Here is a 26293-nt window from a genome sequence, read left to right on the forward strand (position 1 = left end):
AGAGGATGATTTTGAGCCACAAGGTCCTCTGGGAGAGAAGAACACTGTGGTTGTGGCTGATGGGTAGGTCACCTGTCCTACACTACTTAATCCATGTATTGTCACCTTTTTAGCGCCATAGTTATTTCCATTTGCCTTGAAAACTGCTCCGTTGGTGGCATGTATTCAAGGTCTGGCCATCATTTGCAATACACTATTGTATTTTCTCATTTGTTAACGATTTGTATTTTCCACTCTTTTATCCTGCAGTGGAAACAGCACAGGCAGAAAGTTTCTCCGATTTGTGGATAAGATCGCAAAGTCCAAGTACTTCCAGAAGGCGACTGAAAATGAGTACATCAAAAAGAAGATTGCAGAAGTGTCCAACATGCCTTTGATGCTGAGTGTGGAAGTCCAGGAGTTGTCAGGAACTCTAGCAATCAACATCCCTCCGCCCCCTACTGACAGAATATGGTATTACTGATTGTGCAAATGATAAGATAAGATAAGCCTTTATTTGTTCACACAATGGGGAAATTTCGATGTTGCAACACAAGTAGGTACAGAAGTAAAAGAACAGATGACATTCTTAATAGAAAAGCTCTTATAAACAAAACTCTTATAGACAAAACCTCTTATATTATTTATAGGGAAAAAGATAAAAATAAAATAAAAATGAGATAAGAATAATAAAAATAGTGTCAAAAGTAAACACTCTTATTTACAGCAGTTATATGCACATGAATATGACATTGCGTATGAATATGACAGTATCGCACATGATTAAGTCAAGTGAAAGAATAGACACAAATATACACATGGTGGTACTCGGGGTCCTCTGCAGTTCAAGAGTTTAATTTAGAGAAAATGTAATTATGTTTTTTACTCCTTGTGCTAGACTTACATTTAGAACGACATCAGCCATGGTTTAGTCCTACTTTAGCCCCGGTACAATCTATATTTACATGTAGTTTAGATCCGGTGGTACACGGATAGCGAAATATCTTGTTGTTCTTTGTGTGAAACGTTTAAGAACCACTGGCATAGCATTTACAAAACAATAACACCTTGCTTTGACCCTCAAGGTACAGTTTCCGAGTGCCCCCGCGGTTAGACCTTCATGTCAGGCCGATGCTCGGGGAAAGGGAGGTCACATTCACTCATGTCACTGAGTGGATAGAAAAGAAACTACAATGCGAGTTTCAGGTATATTTATTATCATAAATATATCTATAACTCTCTCTCGCTCTTTCTCTCACACATCTCAAATCTTGTTTTTGTGTGTTTACAACAGAAAGTCCTTGTAATGCCCAATATGGATGATCTGTACCTGCCGCTGATGACTTCCAGCCTGGAAAGCACATCAGTCTCCATGCATTCTTCAGTTGCTTCATCTCATCGATCCTCAATAGAGTCTCAGGAATATTTATCCGAATAGTTGCCACCGAGACAAGAAGTGTGGTAAAGTTTACTCTGCATAAGTGTTGGGACTGTGCTATGAAGCCAAAGAATCTGATGCAATTGAAGAATGAAATCTGTGCAGTTTGTCAGACACCAGTGGTTTTTCCCCTGATATTTTTAGGCCGAAGTGGACAGTTTTGCATGACAAATCAATTCTTAAAAGAACTGTCTGTGTACTGTATCATATTTTGTAATCGACAAATTGTTATATTTTTGCATGTTATTGAGGAAATAAATGAAACAACCTTATATTTTTGTCTTTAATGAAACTATTTCATAAATCACAGCCTTGATAAATCACATGTAGTAGAATGTGGCGCTTGCGATCAAACTGCTCTTAAGCTTCTTCTTGTTGAGGCATGGTGACAGTCTTCAATGTATCTTTCTTCAAAGGCCCCTGCAGACAATTAAAAGGTTCAAATTAATGATCAGATTTAGAAATAGCGATAGTAGCAGTTTAAAGTACTCCATGCTTACCATAAAAGCGCTCTTCTCTTGTGCAGTCTGGAAACGACCATAACCAAACTTGGACGTGGTATCAATGAACTTGAGCTCAATCTCTTCTTTGGACTTGCGAGACGTGTGCACAAGCAAAGACTGCAAAAGGAACGTGGGGTGAGCTTACTTTATATGGGAATTTGTACTATTGTTATTCTTAAAGACTAAAGATAGTACCTTCCTCAACGTGAGTACACGCTTCGTGGTTCCAACAACGCATCCTTTCACCATGACAAAATCATTATTCACATCACCATAGTGAGGAAAGCCCCCCTAAAGATGGAAGCACTATATAGTAACAAGTGGTGAATGCAATATTAGATAAATAGAAAATATTCATACCATGGGATTTATAGTTTTCTGGGTGGTGTCATAGTTCGTGGAGGCATTGTTCCTTATGACCTTTCCATCTTGCATGTAGACACCTTTACCAATGCGGTAAATCTGTGGAGCATAGATTAGACTCGTGTGTGTAGACAAAGCACCATATTCTCTAATGAAGATTAACTTCTTTTTTTAAAGTAATTGGACTAGTAAAACTCACTTTCTTGTTGAGCTCAGTGCGGTGATTGTAGCCTTTCTGACCGGCACGGGCAATAGTGAATGAAACCCGAGAGGGATGCCAAGCTCCAATGCAAGCCACCTTCCTCAGACCCTTGTGAGTTTTTCGGGGAAGCTTTTTTGTGTGCCATCGGCTTGTCACACCTGAGAACATGTTCACAATGATTGAAGTTTAAAGTACTGAAAGCAACCATTTGTTCACAGCATGTTTATCCATAACCTTTAAAGCCATGTCCCTTGGTGACACCAATGATGTCGATCATTTCATCCTGGTAAAAGACAGCAGAAACCGGGACGGCCTGCTCCAGTCGCTCCTTGGCCCAGTCTACTTTATCTGCGATGGTGCCTCCATTAAGCTGAACCTCCATAATGTGGGCCTTTTTCTGTTTAATGGGAATCAAGCGCATCTGTAAAATAGAAAAATATTAGAATAAATTACATTTATCTTAAAGACTTGACATCTTTGATAACTTGTCACTGGGATGCATGGGTACTACTTTATCAGTATTTTATGACATTTAATAGAGATATAGATAGTACTGTGTGATTCTTGAAGAGTGGTATTGGCCAATGACTACGTTTACAGCTTGTAAACTTCAGCCTGAGAGATTATTTTTAAACTGCCATTTGAAACAGCACCCCCATGATGCCTGCTACTCATCTTTTAACTGACAGTGGTGGGAATGTAGAGACGTTTTTACCTCCATGTCATATCGATTAAATAAAGATCCTAGACATCTGTCCTTTCAAAAGGACATTGTCCAAACAAATCAAGCAATTCAAAGCCAGGCGAGTTAGGGCAGGCCGTGTGTATTCTGTAATGCAGTGTAGGGTGAAACAAGCTACCTGGGAGTGCACTAAAACTCTTATCACTGAACAGTATTTCCTCATTGCAGCAAAATCTTTGTCCAGTTGTTTCTTCCCTGCCTCATCCTGCCACTTCTTGCTGTATTTGGTGAAGGCCTTCTTCTTGCTCTTGTACCTAAACCGAAAGAGAAATGTAAACACAGACTTGATCAAAAACATTTCTCTCTTTACAGACGCACTTACCAGCTTCTGTAAAATCTGCGTTTGCACTCATCACTGAGATGTTCTGCAAAGATGGTCTTCAGTGCACGCAGGCCACGCACTGTGCTCACGTATCCTACCACGCCCACCACAATGACTGGAGGAGTATCAATGATGGTGACTGCCTCTACCTCCTCGCGCTTTGATTGCTCTGCAAGAAGAAGAAGAAATAATAATAATAATAATAATGATAATAATAGTAATAATATAGTAGATGCGATGATAGAAATAATAACGTGCGGAACATACTGAGGCCAGTGCGATGCATTTCCCTAAGAGTGTGGGTCATGCCAGCTTTATAACCCAGAAACGCTGTTAGGTGGACGGGCTTGCTTGGATCATCTTTGGGCCAGGAACGCACCCTGCCCCTGTGCTGCTTGCTACGTTTGTGGGGCAGGAAGCCCAAATGTCCGTGGCGAGGTGCAGAGAATTTCCGATGAGACTGGAGACATTAGAAGTGTAGTATGGATGTTAAATGAAATTATTTTTCTCTATTCACATGTAATGATAACAAAATAATAATAGCAGTTTCAAGATATGCAATGCCTTTAAGATAAGATAAGATAAGATATTCCTTTATTGTCCACACATGGGGAAATTTCATTGTTACACCGCAATAGATACAGATAAAAGGACAGATAACTTATAGGTTATAAGTTTTTTGAAAAAACACTCAATAAAAGAAAAACAAAACTCTAATTAACAAAACTCCTCTCATATTTTAATAGGGAATGGAGGGGAAAAATAAAATAAAATAAAAAGATAAGATAAATAAAATAATAATAAAATAAAATAAAAATAGCTAGCATAAGACGGTACTAATAATGGTAAAGTAAACACTCTTATTTACATCAGTTACATGCACATAAATATGGCATTAATTGCGTGTGAGTACAGTAATTGCACAAGAATATGACGGTATTGCACATGATTAAGTCAGTCAGTATTGCACGTGTTCAGGGCTAGCAGTGTTTGTTACAAAGTCTGACAGCAGCAGAAAGTCATTCACTCCACATAGCCACAGCTGCCCAGTAGTAAACCAAAGCAGGGCTGCCATTCCCTCTGAACACCACCACCACTTACACTCACGCACCACATTCATAGGCAACTATTCAATAAGCCAACAGAAAGGTTAGGGAGAGGTTAGGTTGTAGAGCTGTGTGTTTAGTATTCATGAATAAGACACAAGTATATACATTTTGATACTTCTCACTTTTGACATATTTACTTTATATATAAAGTAAATATGTCAAAAGTGAGAAGTATCAAAATAACATGCTCCTAACAGACACAGACAGAACACTGTGAAACTGTATGACAAACAATAAAACACAATAGTAACAATAGTAAATGTAACCCAAAAAGCACAAGAAGCACTGACCATGGCTGTGCACTGGCAAGGTAGAACCAGAAAGAGAGAAGGGCTGACGTTTATGATCACACATGAGACGGCCCACAGAGTGAGGATTCTAATTTAGTGTTTGGCCTGGTTGAGGACCCGTATTCTCTTTCAAATGGAGTGGCCTGTGCCAAGTAGTCAAGAGAAGGAGGGAAGAGGGCCGCTGACTTTCCAAGTAAGAGACAAATCATTCAGTGGGCAGGCACCGTAGATCTATCTATATCTATATCTATATCTATATCTATATCTATATCTATCTATCGATCTATCGATCTATCAATCTATCAATCTATCTATATCTATATATCTATATATCTATATCTATATATCAACAAAGTGTAGATTATTTCACATAGCAACAAGCTACATTGACATGGCCTGATTACTTCCATAACGTAACAATTTCCAAGAACACAATAAAAATCTTATTAAACACAAGAGATACTGAAAACGTAACTGTGTGCGATTGACTGTTTAAATATTAATATCGCTATAATATAGCTTCTGATTTTAAATACTTGGGCATCTGGAGCATGATAAACTCTCCTTCAACAATCACATACAAGAGCTGACAAATAATCGTAAAGCCAGATTGTCATTCTTCATCAGAAATAAAACATGTTTTCCTCTTAATTGTAGAAACAGTTAATCCAGTCTACATTTTCTTTCAGCTCAGCTTTCGGTGATATCGGTTTATCATTCAGCTCTAAGGTTCAGCTCTAAGGTTCAGCTCAAAGGTTCAGCTCTAAGGTTCAGCTCAAAGGTTCAGCTCTAAGGTTCAGCTCTAAGGTTCAAGCTCTAAGGTTCAGCTCTAAGGTTCAGCTCTAAGGTTCAGCTCAAAGGTTCAGCTCTAAGGTTCAGCTCTAAGGTTCAGCTCTAAGGTTCAGCTCTAAGGTTCAGCTCAAAGGTTCAGCTCTAAGGTTCAGCTCTAAGGTTCAGCTCTAAGGTTCAAGCTCTAAGGTTCAGCTCAAAGGTTCAGCTCAAAGGTTCAGCTCTAAGGTTCAGCTCTGAGGTTCATTACAGGAGAAGGAAATAGAACTCACCACTGTCAATTATATTCTGAAGTAGGATACAATCATTGGATGCAAGAAGAGAACAGCTCTGCCTTTTGTTTGTGTAGAAGGCTCTAGTTGGAATTTTGCCTGATTATTTATCAAGATTATTGCAAATCAGTTCGAGTATTCACCGTTTGAGGTTTCAGGACATTTTTATCTTACAATCCCATTGTGTTAACACAGGGACAGAAAAAAAGGCTTTCATCAACTTTGCTCCCTCCCTGTGCAACAAAACACAGACACTTTTTTAATTAAATCACGTTGTGCCTTTTAATGATTTTAAAGCACTGGTTAAGGACTACCCGTGGTGCATTTGTTTTGTATTATTTATGTCATTGTATGTATAAAGGCATTTTTTTTGTCTTGGTTAATTTTATTGAATGATTTATTTGTGTCTTAATATCCTAAGTTTATTTTTTTATTATTCCATAGGGTTTTCCCTGTATAAATAAATCAAATGAAATAATGAAAATGATTTTTAGTCATATAACGTCTATAATCACAACATAATAGAAAACTGACTTCTTAAATATATACATTTTTAATAGAAATTATCTGTTTGTCATAGTGCCTTAATTTCTCACGGCCTGCCGCCCTCTAGTGTATTTTTGTGGAAAAACATATTCAGTCTAAAAAATATATATTATTATATAAAAAAAATATTTCCAGATCTTTTTGTATTTCAATGAAACTATGTGTGTGCTTTATTTAGATGTTTTAATATGCAAAAAATCAACAAAATAAACTTTATTTTAGCAAATAAAATGTTGACCTCTAAAACGCCATCATTGTCGGTTCCTCTGCGCATGCGTGAGCGCCAAAGGAGAGCTGTTGAGGTCGAACTGAAGGATTACTTTTCATTTTGGTACAATACGTCAAAAATGCCTTCGGATTTTGACAAGGGGGCTTATCCAGAGCCTCCCCGGCAGACTCCTGCCCCCGATAAACAGACTGCACTTCCAAACCCAGCTATAATCTTGTCAAAGCTCTTCTATTACTCCGTGGATTTGCCTGTCACCACAGTCAGAGGTAATGCTAAATGCTAAGTGAAGCTAACAACACAGACGGTCTGTTTCAGTCTTTGTGCACCATATTATCATATTATTTTGGGAAGTGTTGCCATCTATGAGTAAATATAGTGCATGCCAGAAGGTAACCATGCGTATAATGAAATTGAATTCAGAATGTATTTCCATGCATAGTTATGACTTGTGTGCAGTTCATAATTGTCGTTTTGTCTTTTCTGAAGGTGTCGTAGACGGTATAAGGTCCAACAACCAGTCCGTGTACTACCACCAGAAGTTCCGCCGAGTCCCAGACCTGACTGAGTGCGAGGAGGGCGACTACCTGTGTTACTACGAGGCAGAGATGCAGTGGAGGAAAGACTAGTGAGTGTAGCGGGTCATTCATGCCTTTGGGCTGGTTTATTGTATTTTAATATGACAGTCACTTAAATATCTGGGTAAAAAAGAAATGAACTAATAACTGAGGCCTGGAAATGTCCTGAAGAACTTACAACACTTAATGGTAATAAGTGAATTTCTCCACTACAGTGATTCAAACGATTATTTCTATAATACAAATTACACTATCAAACAATAAAGGTTGAATTAAATATGGTGACTGAAAGAGAATATTTTACCAATAAAGTGTATAATGGAATAACATCATAATGGTTTATTCTTTGACCTCTTTGGTTTAATAATTCCACTCTTTTATTTTGTGTAGTCTGTATTAGTCCAGATAATTATTACAATTATCAAAATATAACTAGGAATATTTTATTTATATATTTTGTTTTATTTATATATTTAGCCAAGTTTACTTAAAATCTGACCCGTGGGCATAATCTTATTTTTTTTCTAACAGTAAAGTGGACCAGGAAATACTCAAAATTGTCCAGGAACGAATGAGGGCCTGCCACCAGAGAGAAGGATACAGTTATCAGCAAAACTGTGCCAAGGAAATCCAGCAGTTTAATGAAGTGACCAGAGACTTCCAGTCACGCTGTGAGTTTTGTAATAGTTTCAGATCAATTAAAATGGTTTGCAATCTAGCATTTATACAATTATTTTGCTGCATATTTTAATGAAATGTTCTTATGTGTAGACGGAGACCTTGGGGCTTATGCCAGCGGACGGAAATGTTTAATGAAGCAAAAACAAAGAATGATGGAAGCTCAAGCTGAGAGTGCTTAAAGAATGTGGCTGTTGTACTGTAATAATTGTAAAATAAAGTTTTGACCTATCAGAAAGTCTTACTTCCTGCACTCCTTAACCCTTGGGACTCAGGAAAATGTGTTCAAAAACAGCTGTGATAAGTCAGTGCACTACATTTGACCATCTGTCCCTGCCAAACTAGTTAGCATTAATGGTGCCAGACTAGATTTGTTGTATTTAGGAAGTCTGTTTTACTTAAGACAGTTCCGTTACATTCATGTGACATCACAGCATCCCATTAGCCAATATTTGATGAGCAAAAATTAACCTTTATTAAAATGATAGAATAGGTTCTTAAGTCTACTCACTGAAACTCGTAGCATACCATAGTCCAAGTCAATAAGACTATTTGTTACACAATGGGGAAATTCTAGGGTTGCAACACAGAATAGGTATAGAAGTATAATAAAGAAAACTTGTAGAAAAACTTACTCTAAATAAAAATAACACTTATTTTCAGCTGGACAGAATATTGCACCAGGATGATTTACATGTCACAGTATTGCACATGGCTATGACAGTATACACGTGTTCAGGGCTAACAGTGTTTGTTAGTCTGACAGCAGCAGGAAGGAAAGACCTGCGAAATCTCTCCTTCACACAGCGAGAGTGGATCAATCTGTCACTGAAGCTGCTCTCCAGAGCTGACAGTGTCCTGCAGGGGGCGACACTCATGGTCCAGCATAGATGTGAGTTTGGCCAGGACCCTTATGTCCCCCACCTCCTGCACCGAGTCCAGAGCACAGCCCAGGACGGAGCTGGACTTCATGACTTTGTCAAGCTTCTTCCTCTCCCTCTGTGATACTGCTGCTCCAGCAGGCCACACCATACAGGGCTGATGCCACCACAGAGTCGTAGGTCTTCAGGAGTGGCTTTGTCACGTCAAAAGACCTGATTTGTACGAGTCCACTCTCTCAATGAACCTTCCCTGGATGTTCACTGGTGAGGAGGCAGCAGAGTGCCATCTGTGGAAGTCCACCACCATCTCCTTGGTCTTCCCCGTGTTAAGGTGGTTCCGCTGACACCAGTCCACAAAGTCCTGCGCCAGTCCTCTGTGCTCCGCATCGTCCGTGATGAGTCCGATGATGGCAGTCAGAGAACTTCTGCAGGAGCCGTCCATGTCGTGAGGTCTGCAGGGAAGAGAAAGGGCACGAGGACAGTGCCCTGGGATGCCCCCACACTGCATTTCCGAGTCAGGCACAGTCCCGGGCTCTCACAAACTGGGGTCGGTTTGTGAGGTAGTCTAGGATCCATTCCGCCAGGTCATACTCCACACCAGCAATCTCCAGCTTGTTCCTCAGGAGCAGCGGCTGGATGGTGTTGAAGGCGCTGGTGAGATGAAAATTTCTCTTGCCACAGTAAAATGACATTCTAAAATCCCTAGATCAAAGTTGAGCTTAAAACCAGCCAGTCTATGGTAAAACATAGTTTAATATTGGCATTATTCAACCAGTTAATCCTGATGGGCAGCTCTGCCCTCCATCAAAAACAAATTCTACAATGAGCGACTCGCTTTTGACTTCTCTAAAGCATATTTTAAAATTCTTTACAGTAAACTTGACAGTCTGAATTAATCTTCCAGTAGTGGACCCGCAGCTTTTGGCCAATTTATGTATAAACATTTTGTAGATTGACATTGAGCTGACACAATACCCTTATAAACTGAACCATGTCAATGCATTTAGTTATTTAGTTAGTGACAACCCAAAAAAAATGCACTGAAAAGCAAAGTCATGGGTTTCAGAAATGTTTTATTTTACAATTCTGCAGTACAAAAGACTTAGACGGGCGCAGTTACAGCTGCCTGTCCCCTCTGCACGTTCACCCTGGTGTGATTCTTGGCCAGGTGGTCGGTAAACTCCTGTATAAAGCAAATAAGAGTTAATACAATATTACATTTTCATCTAACCAACTTAACCGGCATGTACAAACCTGGTATGGAGACTTTGTAAAGACTGTTTCCTTCCAGAGGTCAGGGGTCAGGTAGCTGTAAGTCTTGGAGATGGCATCAAAAGTGGCCTTGGCTGAAGTGACAAAAACTCAAGTTGAACATCAAGTCTACTCAAATTCTTTATACGCTTTAGTCTTTAGATCAAAATGGTCCTGCCAATAATTTTGCACTAAACCATGCATTTTTCAGTCAGACTTACAATATGAAATGACTCGCGATTAGCCACACTAAACTGCTTGTTGAGCATCAACAGGGGGAACAGAGCAGACTATTAAACAAGTCGTTCTGCCGTGCACTTTAATACTCGTTAATTTCTCTCCTGAAAACGACAACTACACCACTGCAGGTGAAGCTGAGCAGAGCGTGGAGAAAAAAAAAAAGTTCAAAGGACCCTCACCAAAGTTGCCAAGTGTGGCCGTGCAGCCTCTAGCAGAGGTGTAGCAGTCGTCGATACCGGCCATCATGAGCAGCTTCTTGGGCACAGGAGCAGACACGATGCCCGTACCACGAGGGGCAGGGATCAGACGCACCAGGACAGAGCCACAACGTCCAGTCACCTTACAGGGGACTGTGTGGGGCTTGCCGATCTTGTTACCCCAGTATCCTCTCCTGACTGGGACAATGGATAGCTTTGCCAGAATGATGGCTCCACGAATAGCAGTAGCCACCTCTTTGGAGCACTTCACTCCCAGGCCAACATGGCCATTGTAGTCACCGATGGCAACAAAGGCCTATGATAGAGAATAGTTAATCCATGGTTCCAATGTCTTATGTTGACATAACCGTTCAATAATGCCTCACCTTAAACCTGGTGCGCTGCCCAGCTCTTGTCTGCTTCTGAACAGGCATGATTTTAAGAACCTCATCCTTCAGACCAGAGGCCAGGAAAAAGTCGATGATTTCAGACTCCTGTTTGACAGAGGTAAGAATACCTTAAGCATTACCTTCATTCGTCGCAGCCCGGTGTAAACGCTCCGCTCTTTTCTCACTTATTGTGCTTTATCTTTTGTATTTTGTAAAAAAAAAAAAATCTACTTTACTTGTACAATAGGGACACGTGCTGGAATCGCTTTAATTTAACTTGTTTTTTGACTTTGTTCGGCTGGATTATTGAGTGTTTGTCGTGATGTGCGCTAGCTCTGAGCTAGCCCCCGCCCCCCGCGCCCTCCGGCACAGTATGCCGCCGGTACACGTTTATATAAAAGAGGAACTTCATGAATGATCGGGACACGCACTGGAATCGCTTTAATTCAACTTGTTTTGACTTTGTTCGGCTGGATTGAGTGTTTTCGTGTCATCACGATGTGCCCTGGCTCCGAGCCCCCCTGCCGGCGCCGTACCGCGTTTACACAAAGGAGGAACTCATGAAACTGCGGAGAACAGTCGTCTTACCCGGAGATCGTCACGTTATCCCGGCGGACATCCTAAGATTTTTATAAGAGAGTTATTTGTTCTTTTCTTCTGTATCTATATCTGTACCTACCTGCGTTGCATCAATGAAATTTCCCCATGTGGGACAATAAAGGATTATCTTATCTTAAAACCAACTTCTGAATGTAAATCACATGTCGCACCTTAATGGGCAGAGAATACAGGTAGATCTCCTCCAGAGACTTGATTTTCATGTCCTTGACCAGGCGGCCCAGCTTCGTGACAGGAACCCACTGTGGGACAACTTAGTTACCACCAGATCTGGGAGAATTTAATTTATTATTGATAAAAAGCTCGTCAACGTACCTCCTTGTCTTCGGATTTGCCACCACGTGCACCGCGGCCCCTGCCACGGCCCCTGCCGCGTCCACGGCCCCGACCACGGCCGCGATCGCCAAAACCTCCGCGAAACCCTCCTCTACCACCGGCGTCGTCCGCCATTTGCTGCAAAATTATAACTTCGTGTTAAATAATGTGGGTAAAGAAGATCCTTGTTTCTATATGTTGTTAACTAGAAAATATCATACGAGTCATTCAGGCAACACTGTGCAGTCAAGAATTGTAAATACATGAATTTATACAAAGACTGTGTTGCAAATATTATCCACAAATTAAGTACAACTGCTTTATTTAACCCATCAAGACTAAAATAACCGATTGCGATATCCGATGATAAAGATATTTTGGGATTATAACCAGAGCTGGAAAACATTGTTGACTTACGTGATCGTTTTTACAGGAAGAAGGCCGTGACGTAATTCCGCTTCCTTTTTCTTAACACGCGTCATCGCGATATTTCACGAGAACATCCGAGCATGGCATTAGTGCTCCCTTTAGGCAGCTTAGGAAAAAGTAAAAAAATAAAATAAAATAAAAAAACGATTCCAAACAGTTATATGCAGAAGCATTTGACTTCTTTATTAAAACTTGTATTATGGAAAATAATTGAGCACATGTTCACTCAGTATCAAACACATCTTCAAAAATGTTTACATAAACAAAGTAGCTACACAAAGCAATAGCACAGTATGGATTAGCAGTTTCTAGTCTCCGAGTTGCTGTTCTCCCCAGGGTGGTCCTCCTCAACCTCCGGCTGGTGGTCTATCACCTCCAGACCTTCACAGATGAGACTGATCTGCCTCTTCACGTGGGCCATGTTGCTCTGCATCCTCTTCATCTTCCTCTGGAGGGCAGTGGCAATAACTTTGTACTTCCTCTGCCGGGCCTCATATTTCTGCCTCAGCTGTTTGTAACAATTGTGTTGTGCTTCTGTGCTGCGCGAGAGTATGGTTCCACAGCCCATGTGACAGGGCTGTCTCCAGTGTTCACAATGGCGAGAATGAGTGTCCAGGTTCCTGCGCAGGAGCTGAGCGCGGCAGCCCTGATGAGGGCATTGAATTAGCTCATACAGGCACCTCATACTGTGGCTGTACTGCTGCGAGAGTGGAAAGATCTCAGCACATCCGCGGATCTCATTCTTACACTGCACAAATTCAGATAAAGTTTAGACAAGATAAAATAATTATACAAGTTTTGAGCTTACCTTGATCTTCATGCGTCCAATAGATTTACTTAGTTTAAACATGAGTAAGATGACCTTCGGGTTTATTGGCGTTCTGCAGCATGGACAGGTCTCCTGCCTAAAGAATTTACAGTTATTAGTTTCACACATTTCAACTAGTCTATAAACAGTTTGTTAGAAAAATGTGTAGAAATCTATTGAATACCTCTTGAGCCACTGTGAAATACATTTCTTGCAGAAGATGTGGTGACATGCAGCTCTCACTGGACACCGGAAAACCCCTTGGCATATGATGCATATGAGATCATAATCTGGGGGGTCCACAAACATGTCCACATCATAGCCCCCAGTCTGTGTTGACGCCTCTATGTCTGCCTAAACAGATCAAACAGTTTTGTGATGGGTTTTAATGGAATATAAAACAAGATAAGGATGATTTAAATAGTGACCAATTCTGTTCCCCACACAAAGAGATGTGTTCTGGAAAGTCAGTATGACCAGTCACATGATTCAAAACAAAACCATAATTTACATTAAATATATAGGCCTATCAGCCTAATAAACATGAATACACATAACCGATACCAGCCACATAAATGCTGCTTTAACCATATGGCTGAAAGTGAAACACTTATTTCTAGTTTGAAAAAAAATAAATAAAAATGAATTGCTCACCATGGTTGTTGCCTTTTCCTCACTGTTTCCATTCGTGGTGCGTCTTTACTTCATATCGAGCCTTCACATGTGCCATACACACCCGAGTTATCTGCTCACACACATGAACATTCCTGACAAACCGTGAAGGAGGGACGGTCTCTGTCACAAATGGTTTTAGTAAATGATATAAGTGCTGGAAAATAAAAGCGCTCATTATCGGCTGCGTTCTTTCCCTGTTGTTCTAGCACTAAACAGACTTCACACGCACGAATAGACGAGCTTCAACAGCATCCATTGTCAAGACCAACAAAAACACAATGACCACAGAACTATTTACAACATAAATATTGATTACCGAATAAATAAAAGCACAGCATACTGTATTTCACAACCTACATAGGATATTTATATGTTTAAATTCCTCACCTCATTTATAAAAAAACAAAACAATGTTTACATGATCAAAAACTCAACTCGATGCTGAGTAAAAACGAACCTATCACAACTCCGTCCGCTCGAATGACGTACATTGTGTGCGACTCGCTTCACATGTGTTGACTGAAGCCAACGTGCGAATGAAAACGTATTATATATTTCTGAATACGGACATTTGTTTGGTAGTTCTTGTTTAAATTATGGCAAACACCAACCTTCAATTCAAAACAAAGTAAGTGTGAAACCTTTTCCTCGCAGCCCACTCATTGCACATTTCTAGCCATCAGAAGCTAATGCTAGCTGTAGTGTATTTGCGGACGAGTGCATTTATTATTATCTATTTGCAGCTATTCCGTTTTAAGCAAGATAGAGCCTTTTTACAAAGGCGGAAAGGTCCAGGTAAGGAGTCTAAATAAATGCATTGAAATGTGCGTGAATACCAACCGGTACTTACCTTTTCAATGGTTTTATCTTAGGTCAGCAAAAATGAGCAGTACATTTTTTGTATTAGTGGCTCACATGTCAATGTGTTAGAAATCGGCACGGGAAAGATTGTCCACAGAATTGAACACGTGAGTTACTGAATGATCTACAAACTGCACAGTATCTGTCACTACAAACTTTTCTAATATCCGCCTTTAATTTAGGATGACCAAGAGGACATAACATCATTTGCCCTCAGCTGTGATGATGAGGTTTGAAAATGGTTACCTGTTCCCTGTACTTAGTTTTAAAATACTTAAATTGACTTTGCCTTCCTCTTTATCTGTTTAACAGTTTCTAGTCACAGCCAGCAGGGCTCTGCTGCTGAAGCAGTGGGACTGGAGAAGAGCTCAGTGTACTCGGTCCTGGAAGGCTATTCACACTGTACCAGTGGCTAGTATGACGTTTGACACGACCTCTACTCTACTGGCCACAGGTCATTTTATGATCATAATTGTGTGCTGCTTTGGGCATTATCAATCTAAGCAATAGCAATCTATTAAAATATCTTGTTTATTTCTAGGTGGTTGCGACGGCACCATAAAACTATGGGATGTGTTAAAGCAATACTGCACCCACAATCTCAAGGGTTCATCAGGTGTTGTTCAGTAAGTGCAGTTCAAACAGATGTAATTCAGATCTACTATTGTATTGTAGTAAACATCTATATGTGCATGCATACATCGAGACAGCACGTTAAACCTTTTCTTGTAAAATCTGGACAAAAACTAATAATCAATTCTTATTCTTGCCTTGTAGCCTTGTTCAGTTTCATCCAGATGCTCTGAAGCTCCAGCTCTTTTCTTCCTCAATAGACTGTGGCATCAGGGTGTGGGACCTTCGCTCCAGTCAGTGTGTGTGTGTGCTTCAGAGCCACTACAGCGCTGTCACAGGCCTTAGTTTTAGCTGTGATGGCCAAACTATGATCAGGTACTGGGGAAACACACAGAGCAACATTTGATTTCTATCTGGAAATCAATTTACTTCTATTTTGTGGTAATTGTTCATTACAGTTCAGGAAGAGATAAAATCTGTACAGTTTGGGACTTGAAAACTCAAAAAGTCAAACGCACTGTTCCTGTGTATGAGGTATGCTGTGCGGGTGCTTTTGTGGCTTCAGAGTCAGTTGGTCCAAATTTAGTGTTTTATTTATTTTCCAGGCTGTAGAGGGCGTAGTACTGCTACCTGAAGAAGATGACTTTTCTGAAATTGGTGTGAAAAACAAGGGATTGCATTTTGTAACCGCAGGAAGCAAAGGTAAAAATGCTTAACTGTATAATATAAAAGTATTCATCATTTAATTCCATTCCCCCTTACAGGTGTGTTAAGAGTGTGGGAAGCAAGCACAGCCCGTTGTGTCTTCACCCAGCCTCTTCCCTCTACTCTGACCTCTTCTGATGATAGTGAAGAAAAGGAGGATGACCCGCGCAGCTTGACTTACTTGCTTCACCTACCTGCCTCCTCCAGACTCGCTACAGTTACTGCTGAGCATAACATACTCCTCTACCAACTGCCAGCTCTGACCACACAACAACAGGTGCTGATTATTGGCCTTGAGATGAGATTTAATATTCTTGGTATCGCTACTTACAGAGCCATGACTCTTATTTTTCAGTTTGTGGGTTACAATGATGAAGTGCTGGATGTAAAATTTCTGGGGGAAACGGACAGTCACATTGTAGTGGCAACAAACAGCTGCCAGCTCAAAGTATTCGAACTGCAAACAAACAGCTGCCAGATACTTTATGGACACACAGGTCAGTAACCAGCGGAGGGCAGTGTGAACCATGATCAAATGATTTTTGAGTAATTTGGATTCAAAATGTTGGCCTTTTATGTTTATTAGATACTGTCCTCTCACTGGATGTTTTCAGAAAAGGATCACTTTTTGCAAGTTGTGCAAAGGTCAGTGTTGACTCAACTTCCTACATCAATGGCAGATTTGCTTCATAGAATAATGGCTAACAGAAATCAACATTCACAACAATAAGTTTGCTTTCGTATGCTTTTAGGACCGGTCAGTGCGTGTGTGGCAGATGGACAGTGACAGTGGTCAGGTTCACTGTGTGGCTTATGGCTTGAGTCATACAAATGCTGTAGGCTCCATTATATTTTCCAAGTAAGGCAGTAAAGCTCAAATTCATCGTAGGGTCACTCCACACTGAAGTGTAACAGAAAGGTCCAAATTTAAAATAAGGTGTTTGTTTTTTTGTTTTTTTCAACTCTCATCAGAAAATACCACTTGTAGGCATCATAAAAATACCATAAATGGATAACTGTTCATTTGTATAATTGATCTTCACTTCACCAAACTTACCTTGGACGTAAGAGTTTTGGGCGTAACTTCGGCAAACACAAACTTTCAAAGCAGATTTCTCCCTCGCTAACCAACCGTCTGTCAGACGGCTGAGCGTTCCATGATGTGCGAGTTGCCAATATGGGTCGGGTAATGCCGCAAAACGCGGAAGTAAGTTGGTTTCCCACACGCTGTTTCGACGTAACAACTCAAAAAAAGATTTAAAAAAATATGATTGAACGCTACAGGCTCCCATGAGTAAACACAACCACAACAGTTCCACCATTGAGTACTGTAATAAAGCGTCATCTGTTGATGATGTAGCGTGGCGATTTCGAATTTTCTAATCACTATGGCGATTAAAAAACTCTAATCGCCCTGGTAACTGCTTTGATGTAAATGATACCGGACTCCAAAACACTTTTTTTTGCGGGCAATTTCAAAAATACGAGTGGAAACATTTGGTGCATGAATCTGGAAGTATTTCCCCTTCTTTTCATCACTAGTAGGTTGTGGAGTGACCCAGTAGTAGACACAATTTGAAAGTAATGATGTTAAAATAAAATTATACACATTTGTCTGTGCAGATTGAAGTCATCGTTTCTAGTTTCTGGCAGTCAGGATTGTACCATAAAGGTGTGGGATCTGCCTCAGAACATCTCTGATACTGGAACAGAGATCCACCAGCTCGCTGCCCGGACCACCGAGAAGGCTCACGACAAGGTGAGTAAATGTCATGGAATTAGACATACACCAATGCTATTCCTTAATACACAGAGAACACAATTCAACTTAGAATATGAAACAATACAGAAACGTCAGATTTTGTGTAGCATGCATGGGAGAAACCGCCGGGCCGCGTCGCCAAGGCTGTTGTAAGCAGCCTGGCGACCCTCATTAGTCTCACAACGTTTTTTCTCATGCAGGTTGGTTTTATTAGAAATCATGAAATAGACGGGTCACATTCTCATTGGTCAGCTTCACATCAAGGCACTTGTCTTTTACAACAGTTGGTATTTTCCTTAGAGATAAAGCATTGGGTGTTTACCTAACTCCCCTGGGCTGTTACACCCCCTCCCTAGGATAAGCATTCCATTGCTCCATCTTTACGACACCTTCACAAACAAATGCAGTTTGTCACATGCCGTTTTTCTCTTAGACTAATGATGCCGATAATATACAAATATGGTCATATCACTATTATGCAGATAAAATACATCACAGACATATCATCATATATGTACATTTTATCACAGTAAATCCTGGAATTTTGTTTGCAGTATTAAAATGTATATATTTTTTATCATTGGAATTTCTGGTAATTTACGCTTTTGTACTTGTATTTACACTTATTTGAAATTAAGTTTTCCGTTGTTCCCCTCAGGATGTAAACAGCGTCGCAGTGTCGCCTAATGACAAGCTGCTTGCCTCTGGATCGCAGGACCGCACTGCGAAGTTGTGGTCTTTGGCCGTTGAGGAAGGCCTTGGTCTCCTTGGTGTGTTTCGGGGTCATCGCCGTGGCGTGTGGGCTGTTTGTTTTTCTTCTGTTGATCAGGTGTTGGCTACATCCTCTGCCGATGGGACCACCAAGCTCTGGGGTCTGCAGGACTTCAGCTGTCTAAAGGTGTGGGAAGGTTCAATGTCATAAGCAGATTTATTATCCATGCTGAAATAGTCTTACTTGATTTGACTTATGTTTTCAAGACTTTTGAGGGACATGACGCGTCTGTGTTGAAAGTCATCTTTGTAAGTCGAGGAACTCAGCTCCTCACCAGGTAAATCAAGTTAACATACCGGTATACACTGTTACATACTGTTACTTCGTCGTTATTTATGTTGACATTTTTACAATACAAAATGTCAAACTAGAGTTCAATAATTAAGAAACAATTCAATGCTTCGTTTCTTTTTATTGTGTTCATAATATGAAATATGCAGCAATTTTCCTCCTTTCCATGCTTGTGTTGGCAGCTCTGGATTATAACCTAAAATTCTGAAATGATTTAGATTATTTTTTCTGATAATAGATCTTTTTTTATACTGTATTATTGTCAGTGGCTCGGATGGGTTGGTAAAGCTGTGGACCATAAAAAACAACGAGTGTGTGAAGACATTAGATGCCCATCAAGACAAAGTCTGGGGTCTCCACAACAGTCTTAAGGATGATCGGATGGTGACAGGATCAGCAGACTCAAGTATCACTGTGTGGGAGGTAATGTTGCTTACAAACACGTTTTGTTTTATTAGAGCCACTTTTGTTTTAAATTGTGACTCAATATATTTTGTTCTGGGTTGATATTTAGGATGTAACTAAAGTGGAGCTTGCAGAGGAACAGGCCAAGCAGGAAGACCAGATACTCAAGTTAGTTTAAAATAACTTGTTTGTGTCTTTTAATTTTTTACACTTTCAAAATCACCACTCAAATGTGGCACTCAACTGATATCAGAACAAGGAGCATCATTCTTTTCTTATTTAAATCTTTTTTATAATGAATTAAAGATTTATCACACACATTACACAAAAACACCAAACACATTAGGACAGCAGTCACTTTCAAATGGCAAAAAGGATCCTTAATTTCAATTCTCTCAATATCTTTTTGTGTTGAAATTCTTTTGAGCACATTTTGATTGATGACAAATACTTGCTTAACTGAGAAAAGGTCCATATTTTCCTTTAGGAGGAGCCAAGGACTGTATAGACCTTTTTATGTTTAATGCAAAGTGCGTGCAAACATTCCTTTTTCAATAATATTTGCTCTGGGCATCATTTATGTTTTTACAAGTTAAGTTTGCAAATGCACCAAAGTGCAAACAATAATCCAAGACATCCCTTTCACTGTAATATCATCATCATAAGTAAGAAAAAGCTTGCCTGTTTAAATTAAGGGTAATGAAAGTGTTTTATTGTGTGTACAGACAGCAAGAGTTGTCGAATCTCCTTCATCAAAAGAAGTATCTGAAAGCTCTTGGCCTCGCAATCTCTCTGGACCAGCCTCATACTGTGCTCATGGTTATCAGAGGTATGACTTTAAATTCTCACTATGTTGTGCTTGTGTCTATTTCTGCACACTGCGCTATACCATTGTCTGCATCAGAGGGTCAGAGTTACAAAAACAACAAGTAATAGTGCATTGCATCAGTGCCCTGTCTCATTATGCAGCTACGACAGGCAAACACTGGGCTAAACTTAAAACTGACTGATCCTAAATAGCTCCTAACAGTGATTGTAGAAAAAGGTTCAGTTGTAGTCATCTGGACTCAGTTTAGAAAGAACTAGACGTTTCGACTCTCATCCAAGAGTCATTGTCAATAAGCGAATTTAGGCCAGGAACTCGGATATTTATACTATTCTGTGGTAAGTCCCGTCCATTGGGCGGGCCTTCCTGAAGTGGAAGAAGTTGTTTGTTTCAACAGAAACTTACCCTCTTTGTTTCCTAACAGTAATATTGTACTACATACGGTAATACATAGTGTATTTTGAATACTGGTCTGGGGTTATCTTATCTCATCTGCTCATCCTTCTGTCAGCATCTTTTTGTGTTGAGAAATACAGTACACCGTCTGCTTCGATGTCATAAACAATTCTTCCATTGTTGTCTTGTGACTACCAGGAAATATGTGGTTTTAAAACTGATTATTGCCTTATGTTTTAACCCTTGTGTATTAGTAATTTCGATGCATTTCTGTGCTTGTTGTTTCCCAACCTGATTGTTGATCCTGTTGAAAATACGTTCTTTAAAACTCAAGGTATGTATTTTTCAATTTCAGCAATCCAGCAAACAGAAAACGGTAAAGAATTGTTGGAGAAGACGGTGATGAAACTTCGTCAGGATCAAAAAGGTATAAGTAAATGCTAAATCTGCTTTCCCAATTCTAGCCACAGATGACAAACTAATTCGAATGTTTGTGTCTGCTCAGAGTCACTGCTGCGTTTCTGTGTGGTTTGGAACACCAATGCCAGGAATTGCCTTCAAGCCCAGGCTGTTCTGCAGGTCCTGCTCACTCACCTTCCACCCGAGGAGCTGCTGCAGTACCAGGCGGCCAGAGCTCACCTGGAGGGCCTCATCCCTTACACCGGTCAGAAAGGAGATCATCTCGGGCAAAAGAACGCATGAACCAAGTTTTTAATACAGTTATTTTCATTCTCACAGAAAGACACATGCAGAGGATTGGGAATTTGATGCAGTCATCCATGTTTTTGAACTACATGTGGCAGAAAATGAGAGTGGTCGGAGCACCAGCCAGGTATGGTATAATGTTTTTCCAAAACACACTGGCTGCATTGTTGCATTAACTTTGTGTAACCATTAACCAATGTAACTTCACACGACCTTGTGCTTTAATGACAAACTGCTCTTGCATTTTACCGTAATGTGTTTTTCTTGAAGTTAAGAATGTTAATGGAGGATATATACAGATTTATAAAACATAAAGAACATAACATAAACATTAAAAGCCAACTCAAATTCCCCATTTTCTGTAGATTGGACCAAGATGAAGAGATGGACACTTCTCCTCTTGGATCAGCACCACTTTTTGTTGCAACTGACAAGGAAAAGCCATCAGATTATGGTGATAAAGATGAGGAGTGTGGCAGTGACTGTGAGGAAGAGGAAAAGACTTCAGATGCGGTGGAGGAGGATGAGGGGGCTGAGGAGGTTAGTGCCACGAACAAAGCCTCTGCCATCAAGACGAAACAAAATGGAGCGCAGACAAATGGGAATCATTCTGAAAGTGAGGAGAGTTCAGAAGACGAGGAACGACAAGATGAGACAGGCGATCACATGACGTTTAAAGAGATGAACATTCTTTCAGAAGCACGGTGTCAGACTTTGGCCAGCTGACCACACAAAGTGACCACACAAAGATAGATTCATCTTAAGGACTCGACTTGCGGTGGAAAGTTATTTGAAAGACCAAATCGGTGTCTGGAAATACTCTACTACTTTGTGGCTGTTCCTGTTACACGCCTGCAAAAGGATTGTCAACACTTACTCAGTTAGTTTTAAAAGACAACCCTCTGTCACAAGGAAGCTGACAGGAAAGAATGAAAGTAAGTCCCTGTCTATTGTCTGAACCTGAATGGCCAGCTCGGTCTGTATGTTGCTTACAGAAGTAAAATGGACATTCCTTTATTTAAGATGTTTTATTTTCTTGATTTGTTTATTAGACAGACAATAAATACTTCTGTTTCTATCGAATTAGCAACTCATTATTGATTATACAATGAGATTTTTACCATTACAAAAACCCAATGTATTATTCTAAACTAAACAATTACATTTATGCCTACAATTAAAATATCTTCCAAAATGTCACCAGCTTTTTGAGTTTTCAATATTGTTCACATTGGACGGATGCCTTCTCACTAACTACTGACTATTCCGGTTTGAGTGTTGCTCCCCTTGGCTGCGTTCTTCCTGGTGATGGTGGTGCAGCGGGTCAAAATCTGCTGCGGCTTTGGCCTGGGCGGCACTTTCGGCGAGGCGGGGGGACACTTGAAGAGGCTCGGGTCCGAAACACTTGGCGTCATCCCGGCTCCAGCGGATGGACTCAGTTGATGGTTTCTGGGCGGTGGAAGAGCAAAGCGTGGCCCGTCCTCTGCTGCGCTCAGGTTTAGAGACGAGCCCCCGGATGAGTAACTGAGGTCATCGCTGAAACAAAAATCAATCTCGCTGTCGAAGCTGCCCCGTCTGTAATCTGCGACGCTTCTCCCCTCATCATCATTGTCGTCATTGTCATCCATTTCCACGGTGATTGTGGGCGGAGGGTGGCGAAGCGCGGTGCCATTTGTAACATTGACATTGGAAGTGGGGACGGCAGCCAGCCGTGTTTGCGAGCGCGCCGGTAGGACGTTAAGAGATTGCGACTTCTGCTTGCTTTCTGGCTTTAGTAGGTGTGGCGAAGATGGTCGGGAGGATGGCATTTCCAGCAGGTTTGCTTGGGATCGGCTGAATTGAGATTGCCGCGCCAAAGAGGGAATTTCCAGCGAACTCCGGCGCTCTGGAAGTCTTGGTGTCAGACACATATGTGGGTTGTTATGGGATCGTAGGTAAACTGAGGGTATGTAACCTGCCGTCTCTTTGTATCTGACAAAAGAGAAAAAAAACTTTACATGGTTCATTAATTATTATAACATCATTATTTTACAAATTACCTGACAAGCCACCATCCATTATCTGTTTTTTGCAGGATTTCTACCACAGCGCCCATGACAACTGAGATCTCATCATCTTTGGTGGCTTTGTATTTCTTTATTGCAGTATAGAGCGTTCCTTAAGCGTAATGGTACAAACAACTATTAAACTACTTTGGTTTTTGTTTTTATCCAACATATTGCGCTCTTGTTGATTTGATGCAGAGGTGTCCAAACTCTGGCACAGGGGCCAAATGCGGCTCTCAGACCAATTTAAGTGGCCCACATTATATTGACATCAATCCTCTACCATTATAATAATAATAATAATAATACATTTTATTTATATAGCGCTTTTCAGTGACCCAAAGACGCTGAACATATATAAAAAAGGGGGGGGTAAATAATCTTCACAGCTAATATTTTGGAGTCAGTCTGGATTAATCTGTACATGTTAAATAACAGCAATTGTTTTGAATGACTCACAGTATCGATAGCTATGTGTATGTAACAATTAGCGGCCCGCAGTGACAAAGCTTAGGACACCCGTGACTCAGAAGGGTTTTTACCCCGTTCTGTCGGCTCTTCTATTTCATCCCCATTGTCATCCTCAAGTTTCTCCAGATAAGGAGCAGGAAACCAAGCCATTCGCTTTTCATCGTTTTCTACAAGCCACCACCCTGTAACAACATAAATTCACAAATCTAACGGAATGTAGCCAAACACTTTGTAACACGTGTATTTCTCACCTCCTTTGTCCTTGATAAGTACATCTACTTTCTCCTCTGCAGCCACTTTAAAGGGTTTGTTTTTGGTGTCCTTTGTCTCATATGCGGCCACACAGCAGTAAGTCTCTGTCACAAATGGTTTTGTCACATTTCCACCACTGAAATTATCTTTGAGCTCATCATTTGAAGGCATGATCATGATGCTGAAATAACACCGGGAAGAAGTTAAAGAAGTAGCGGGACAATGGAGAGAATGTGATATTTTAGTGAGTACATCTATAAACTTGTTATAAATGTTTCAATAAGGTAGTTTTTAATGAATACATTGTCCATATAGTTATGCCTCTGCATTATACATATTTTGAAATTGTCCCACCTGTTATTGGAAAACTCTGGTTGAAGATCTTGCTCATTTGGGTGAAAAAATTGGATCAGGTCTGTGCACTGACAAACTCTGGGCTCGCAGCTCAGCAGTTCAGTGCAATATTTCTGTAGAAGCTTGAGTCGCACAAGAGACTTGGTTGGAGTCTTCTTCTGGTCTCTGTGCCTCACTCTTTTGTCTGAAATATGTTGCACATAGGCAAAACTTCACGGATAAAAACAGGCAGAACATGCAATACTTACGATGGAATTTGGGAATAACTCTTGTGGATTTTTTCATTTTGCTTGCTGCTGGAAACGCTGCCTTCATTTGTTTCTGGCAATATGAAGTGACGTGAGTCTAAGTTAAAACAATTTGCAATACTTGTCCTATTAATAATCCTACTCACGTGGAATTCCTGGAAGTCTCTAAAAGTCCTATATACCACAATATCATTCTGATCCGACCAAAGAACAGAGACCATGTACAACTGAAATACAAATGATCACTTGTAAATTGCTTGCAAACCATCGCCTCAAATAAAACTAGTACCTTTTTCTTTTCTTTGTGCATCACGCCGAGCAAACGCACGCTGATTGGGTACCTCTGAGAATCCATGACACCCAAAAAGATGTGAGGAGGTCCTGAGCTGTGTGAGTGAGTCGGCAGCTGGATTTATAAGCCACTGTCAGAAGGTGTGGCTCTGCGACTCAGGCGTGGAAAAGCTCTATTTTAAGCAGCAGGAAGTCAAGTTTATGGAACTGTCATTTTTCCTTTCTTTCCTTTTCTAAGCTTTGTAAAACTATATATTAGTAATCTTTTGTTTGTACTCTGTTACTTTTCCTTGAGTAACTTTTGAAAATAAAACTTGTGCGAATTGTTTTCAGACTGCATATTTTACTCCAACTTCAAGAGGATATCAGTGTCATTTACCGCACATGGCCAGTAAAAATAACATCAGATGATCAAATATTTAGATAAAATTTTTGTTTGTGTTTACATGCCAAAAGAGAAATCTGAACGCTTGATGACGCGTGTAAGATAAGTGGATTTTTAAAGTAACTGATGAATTTAGAAGAAACGAAACCAGTGTAAAACGTTATACCTTGGTTACTCTTCCCACTGCAAGTCTTCAATGGACAAAAGCTTTATGTTGTATAGATAATAGATTATTTGAACATTTGTGTTTCTTGTACCGATCCTTCAGATATTTATTGTCTCATTTTTGTGAGCAATCATTTGAAAATACAGGACTTTTCACATTAAGGTTTTGTTCTTCTGAATAAATACAATTCAAATGATATGTCAGATGTTAAGCTTACTCTATTAGTAGTTGTGTCCCCAAATCATTTTTTTATTTTAAAGGATTTTTGGCCCATAGGCTTTATTACACAAGACAGTTAAGTGTGAAATGGGGATGAGAGAGAAGGGAGGACATGAAGTAAATTGTCAGTCAGGGATTCAAACTCACAACACTGTGGCCGGCTACACATGGAGCCTGGCACGTGTGCTGATGCCTTAACCACTCGACCACCGAGTGTTTTTTTTTTGTACTTTTACTGACTACTATTAAGTACTGGTAACTCTACGTTAGGGAAGGATGGAGTGTAAGATTGACGGGCAAATCAGTGCAGCATCTGCAGCGATGCGGTCGCCGTATCAAACTGTTACTGTGGTGAAAAAGGAGCTGAGTCGAAAGGCAAAGCTCTCAATCTATGTTCCTACCCTCACCTATGGTCCTGATCGTGGATACAAGTGGTCGAAATGAGTTTCCTCCGCAAGGGTGGTTGGGTGCTTCCTAGAGTGAGGGGCTCAGAGTAGAGCCGCTGCTCCTCCACGTCGAGAGGAGCCAGCTGAGGTGGCTCGGGCATCTGTTCCGGATGCATCCTGGTTCCCTCCCTGGGGAGATGTTCCAGGCATGTCCTACCGGAAGGAGGCCCTGGGGAAGACCCAGGACATGCTGAAGGGTATATGTCCCTCGGCTGGCCTGGGAACGCCTTGGGATCCCCAGAGGAGCTGGAGGAAGTGTCGGGGAGATGGAAGTCCCTGT

General features: G+C 40.6%; 7 protein-coding genes across 8 annotated transcripts in view; 3 read left to right on the top strand and 4 right to left on the bottom strand.

Moving 5' to 3' along the window:
* The window catches only part of LOC140358504 (testis-expressed protein 2-like), a 7953-nt gene extending 6115 nt beyond the window's left edge, over positions 1–1838 (top strand). Inside the window, exons 9-12 of one of the 2 annotated variants that reach the window (XM_072443380.1) lie at positions 1–63; positions 250–453; positions 1065–1185; positions 1274–1838. The exon at positions 1–63 is cut by the window's left edge and continues 69 nt beyond it. In XM_072443380.1, coding sequence (XP_072299481.1) covers positions 1–63; positions 250–453; positions 1065–1185; positions 1274–1417 — 532 coding nt within the window. In that variant the 3' untranslated portion in view covers positions 1418–1838. Of the gene's footprint in view, positions 64–245; positions 454–1064; positions 1186–1273 lie in introns of both variants that reach the window. The other variant, XM_072443379.1, reaches the window with a different exon arrangement.
* On the bottom strand, positions 1691–5070 carry LOC140358505 (large ribosomal subunit protein uL3-like). Its single transcript, XM_072443382.1, has 10 exons — positions 4949–5070; positions 3817–4009; positions 3550–3718; positions 3346–3481; positions 2720–2906; positions 2483–2643; positions 2281–2382; positions 2116–2211; positions 1918–2037; positions 1691–1837 (listed from the first exon to the last, which is right to left on the bottom strand). The coding sequence occupies exons 1-10, from the start codon at positions 4949–4951 to the stop codon at positions 1778–1780; spliced, it is 1227 nt and encodes a 408-aa protein (XP_072299483.1). The 5' UTR covers positions 4952–5070; the 3' UTR covers positions 1691–1777.
* Positions 5071–6807: 1737 nt separating this feature from the next.
* On the top strand, positions 6808–8275 carry ndufb10 (NADH:ubiquinone oxidoreductase subunit B10). Its single transcript, XM_072442211.1, has 4 exons — positions 6808–7050; positions 7271–7409; positions 7891–8030; positions 8131–8275. Exons 1-4 carry the CDS (start codon positions 6828–6830, stop codon positions 8217–8219), a joined length of 591 nt encoding a protein of 196 aa, XP_072298312.1. The 5' UTR covers positions 6808–6827; the 3' UTR covers positions 8220–8275.
* Positions 8276–9974: 1699 nt separating this feature from the next.
* On the bottom strand, positions 9975–12140 carry rps2 (ribosomal protein S2). Its single transcript, XM_072443402.1, has 6 exons — positions 11929–12140; positions 11766–11855; positions 10993–11100; positions 10589–10922; positions 10173–10264; positions 9975–10101 (listed from the first exon to the last, which is right to left on the bottom strand). Exons 1-6 carry the CDS (start codon positions 12061–12063, stop codon positions 10021–10023), a joined length of 840 nt encoding a protein of 279 aa, XP_072299503.1. The 5' UTR covers positions 12064–12140; the 3' UTR covers positions 9975–10020.
* A 413-nt stretch (positions 12141–12553) lies between these two features.
* On the bottom strand, positions 12554–14096 carry rnf151 (ring finger protein 151). The gene is made up of 4 exons (XM_072443860.1): positions 14070–14096; positions 13350–13519; positions 13166–13262; positions 12554–13105 (listed from the first exon to the last, which is right to left on the bottom strand). The coding sequence occupies exons 1-4, from the start codon at positions 14094–14096 to the stop codon at positions 12656–12658; spliced, it is 744 nt and encodes a 247-aa protein (XP_072299961.1). The 3' UTR covers positions 12554–12655.
* A 179-nt stretch (positions 14097–14275) lies between these two features.
* On the top strand, positions 14276–22098 carry tbl3 (transducin beta like 3). The gene is made up of 23 exons (XM_072443404.1): positions 14276–14468; positions 14584–14635; positions 14713–14808; positions 14884–14931; positions 15014–15155; positions 15243–15327; positions 15479–15649; positions 15733–15808; positions 15880–15976; positions 16039–16256; positions 16335–16476; positions 16566–16624; positions 16732–16838; positions 17603–17738; positions 18400–18639; positions 18720–18790; positions 19071–19227; positions 19319–19377; positions 19935–20038; positions 20787–20858; positions 20937–21095; positions 21170–21263; positions 21502–22098. Exons 1-23 carry the CDS (start codon positions 14437–14439, stop codon positions 21860–21862), a joined length of 2778 nt encoding a protein of 925 aa, XP_072299505.1. The 5' UTR covers positions 14276–14436; the 3' UTR covers positions 21863–22098.
* Positions 22099–22304: 206 nt separating this feature from the next.
* noxo1a (NADPH oxidase organizer 1a) lies at positions 22305–24916 on the bottom strand. Its single transcript, XM_072443405.1, has 8 exons — positions 24796–24916; positions 24653–24733; positions 24507–24579; positions 24259–24442; positions 23904–24085; positions 23724–23834; positions 23176–23293; positions 22305–23107 (listed from the first exon to the last, which is right to left on the bottom strand). Exons 1-8 carry the CDS (start codon positions 24859–24861, stop codon positions 22387–22389), a joined length of 1536 nt encoding a protein of 511 aa, XP_072299506.1. The 5' UTR covers positions 24862–24916; the 3' UTR covers positions 22305–22386.
* Between the last annotated feature and the right edge of the window lie 1377 nt (positions 24917–26293).

This window comes from Eucyclogobius newberryi, unplaced genomic scaffold, assembly GCF_026437365.1.
Source record: "Eucyclogobius newberryi isolate DKJ021-1_F unplaced genomic scaffold, fEucNew1.0.hap1 SCAF_13, whole genome shotgun sequence".
Classification (NCBI taxonomy): domain Eukaryota; kingdom Metazoa; phylum Chordata; class Actinopteri; order Gobiiformes; family Gobiidae; genus Eucyclogobius; species Eucyclogobius newberryi.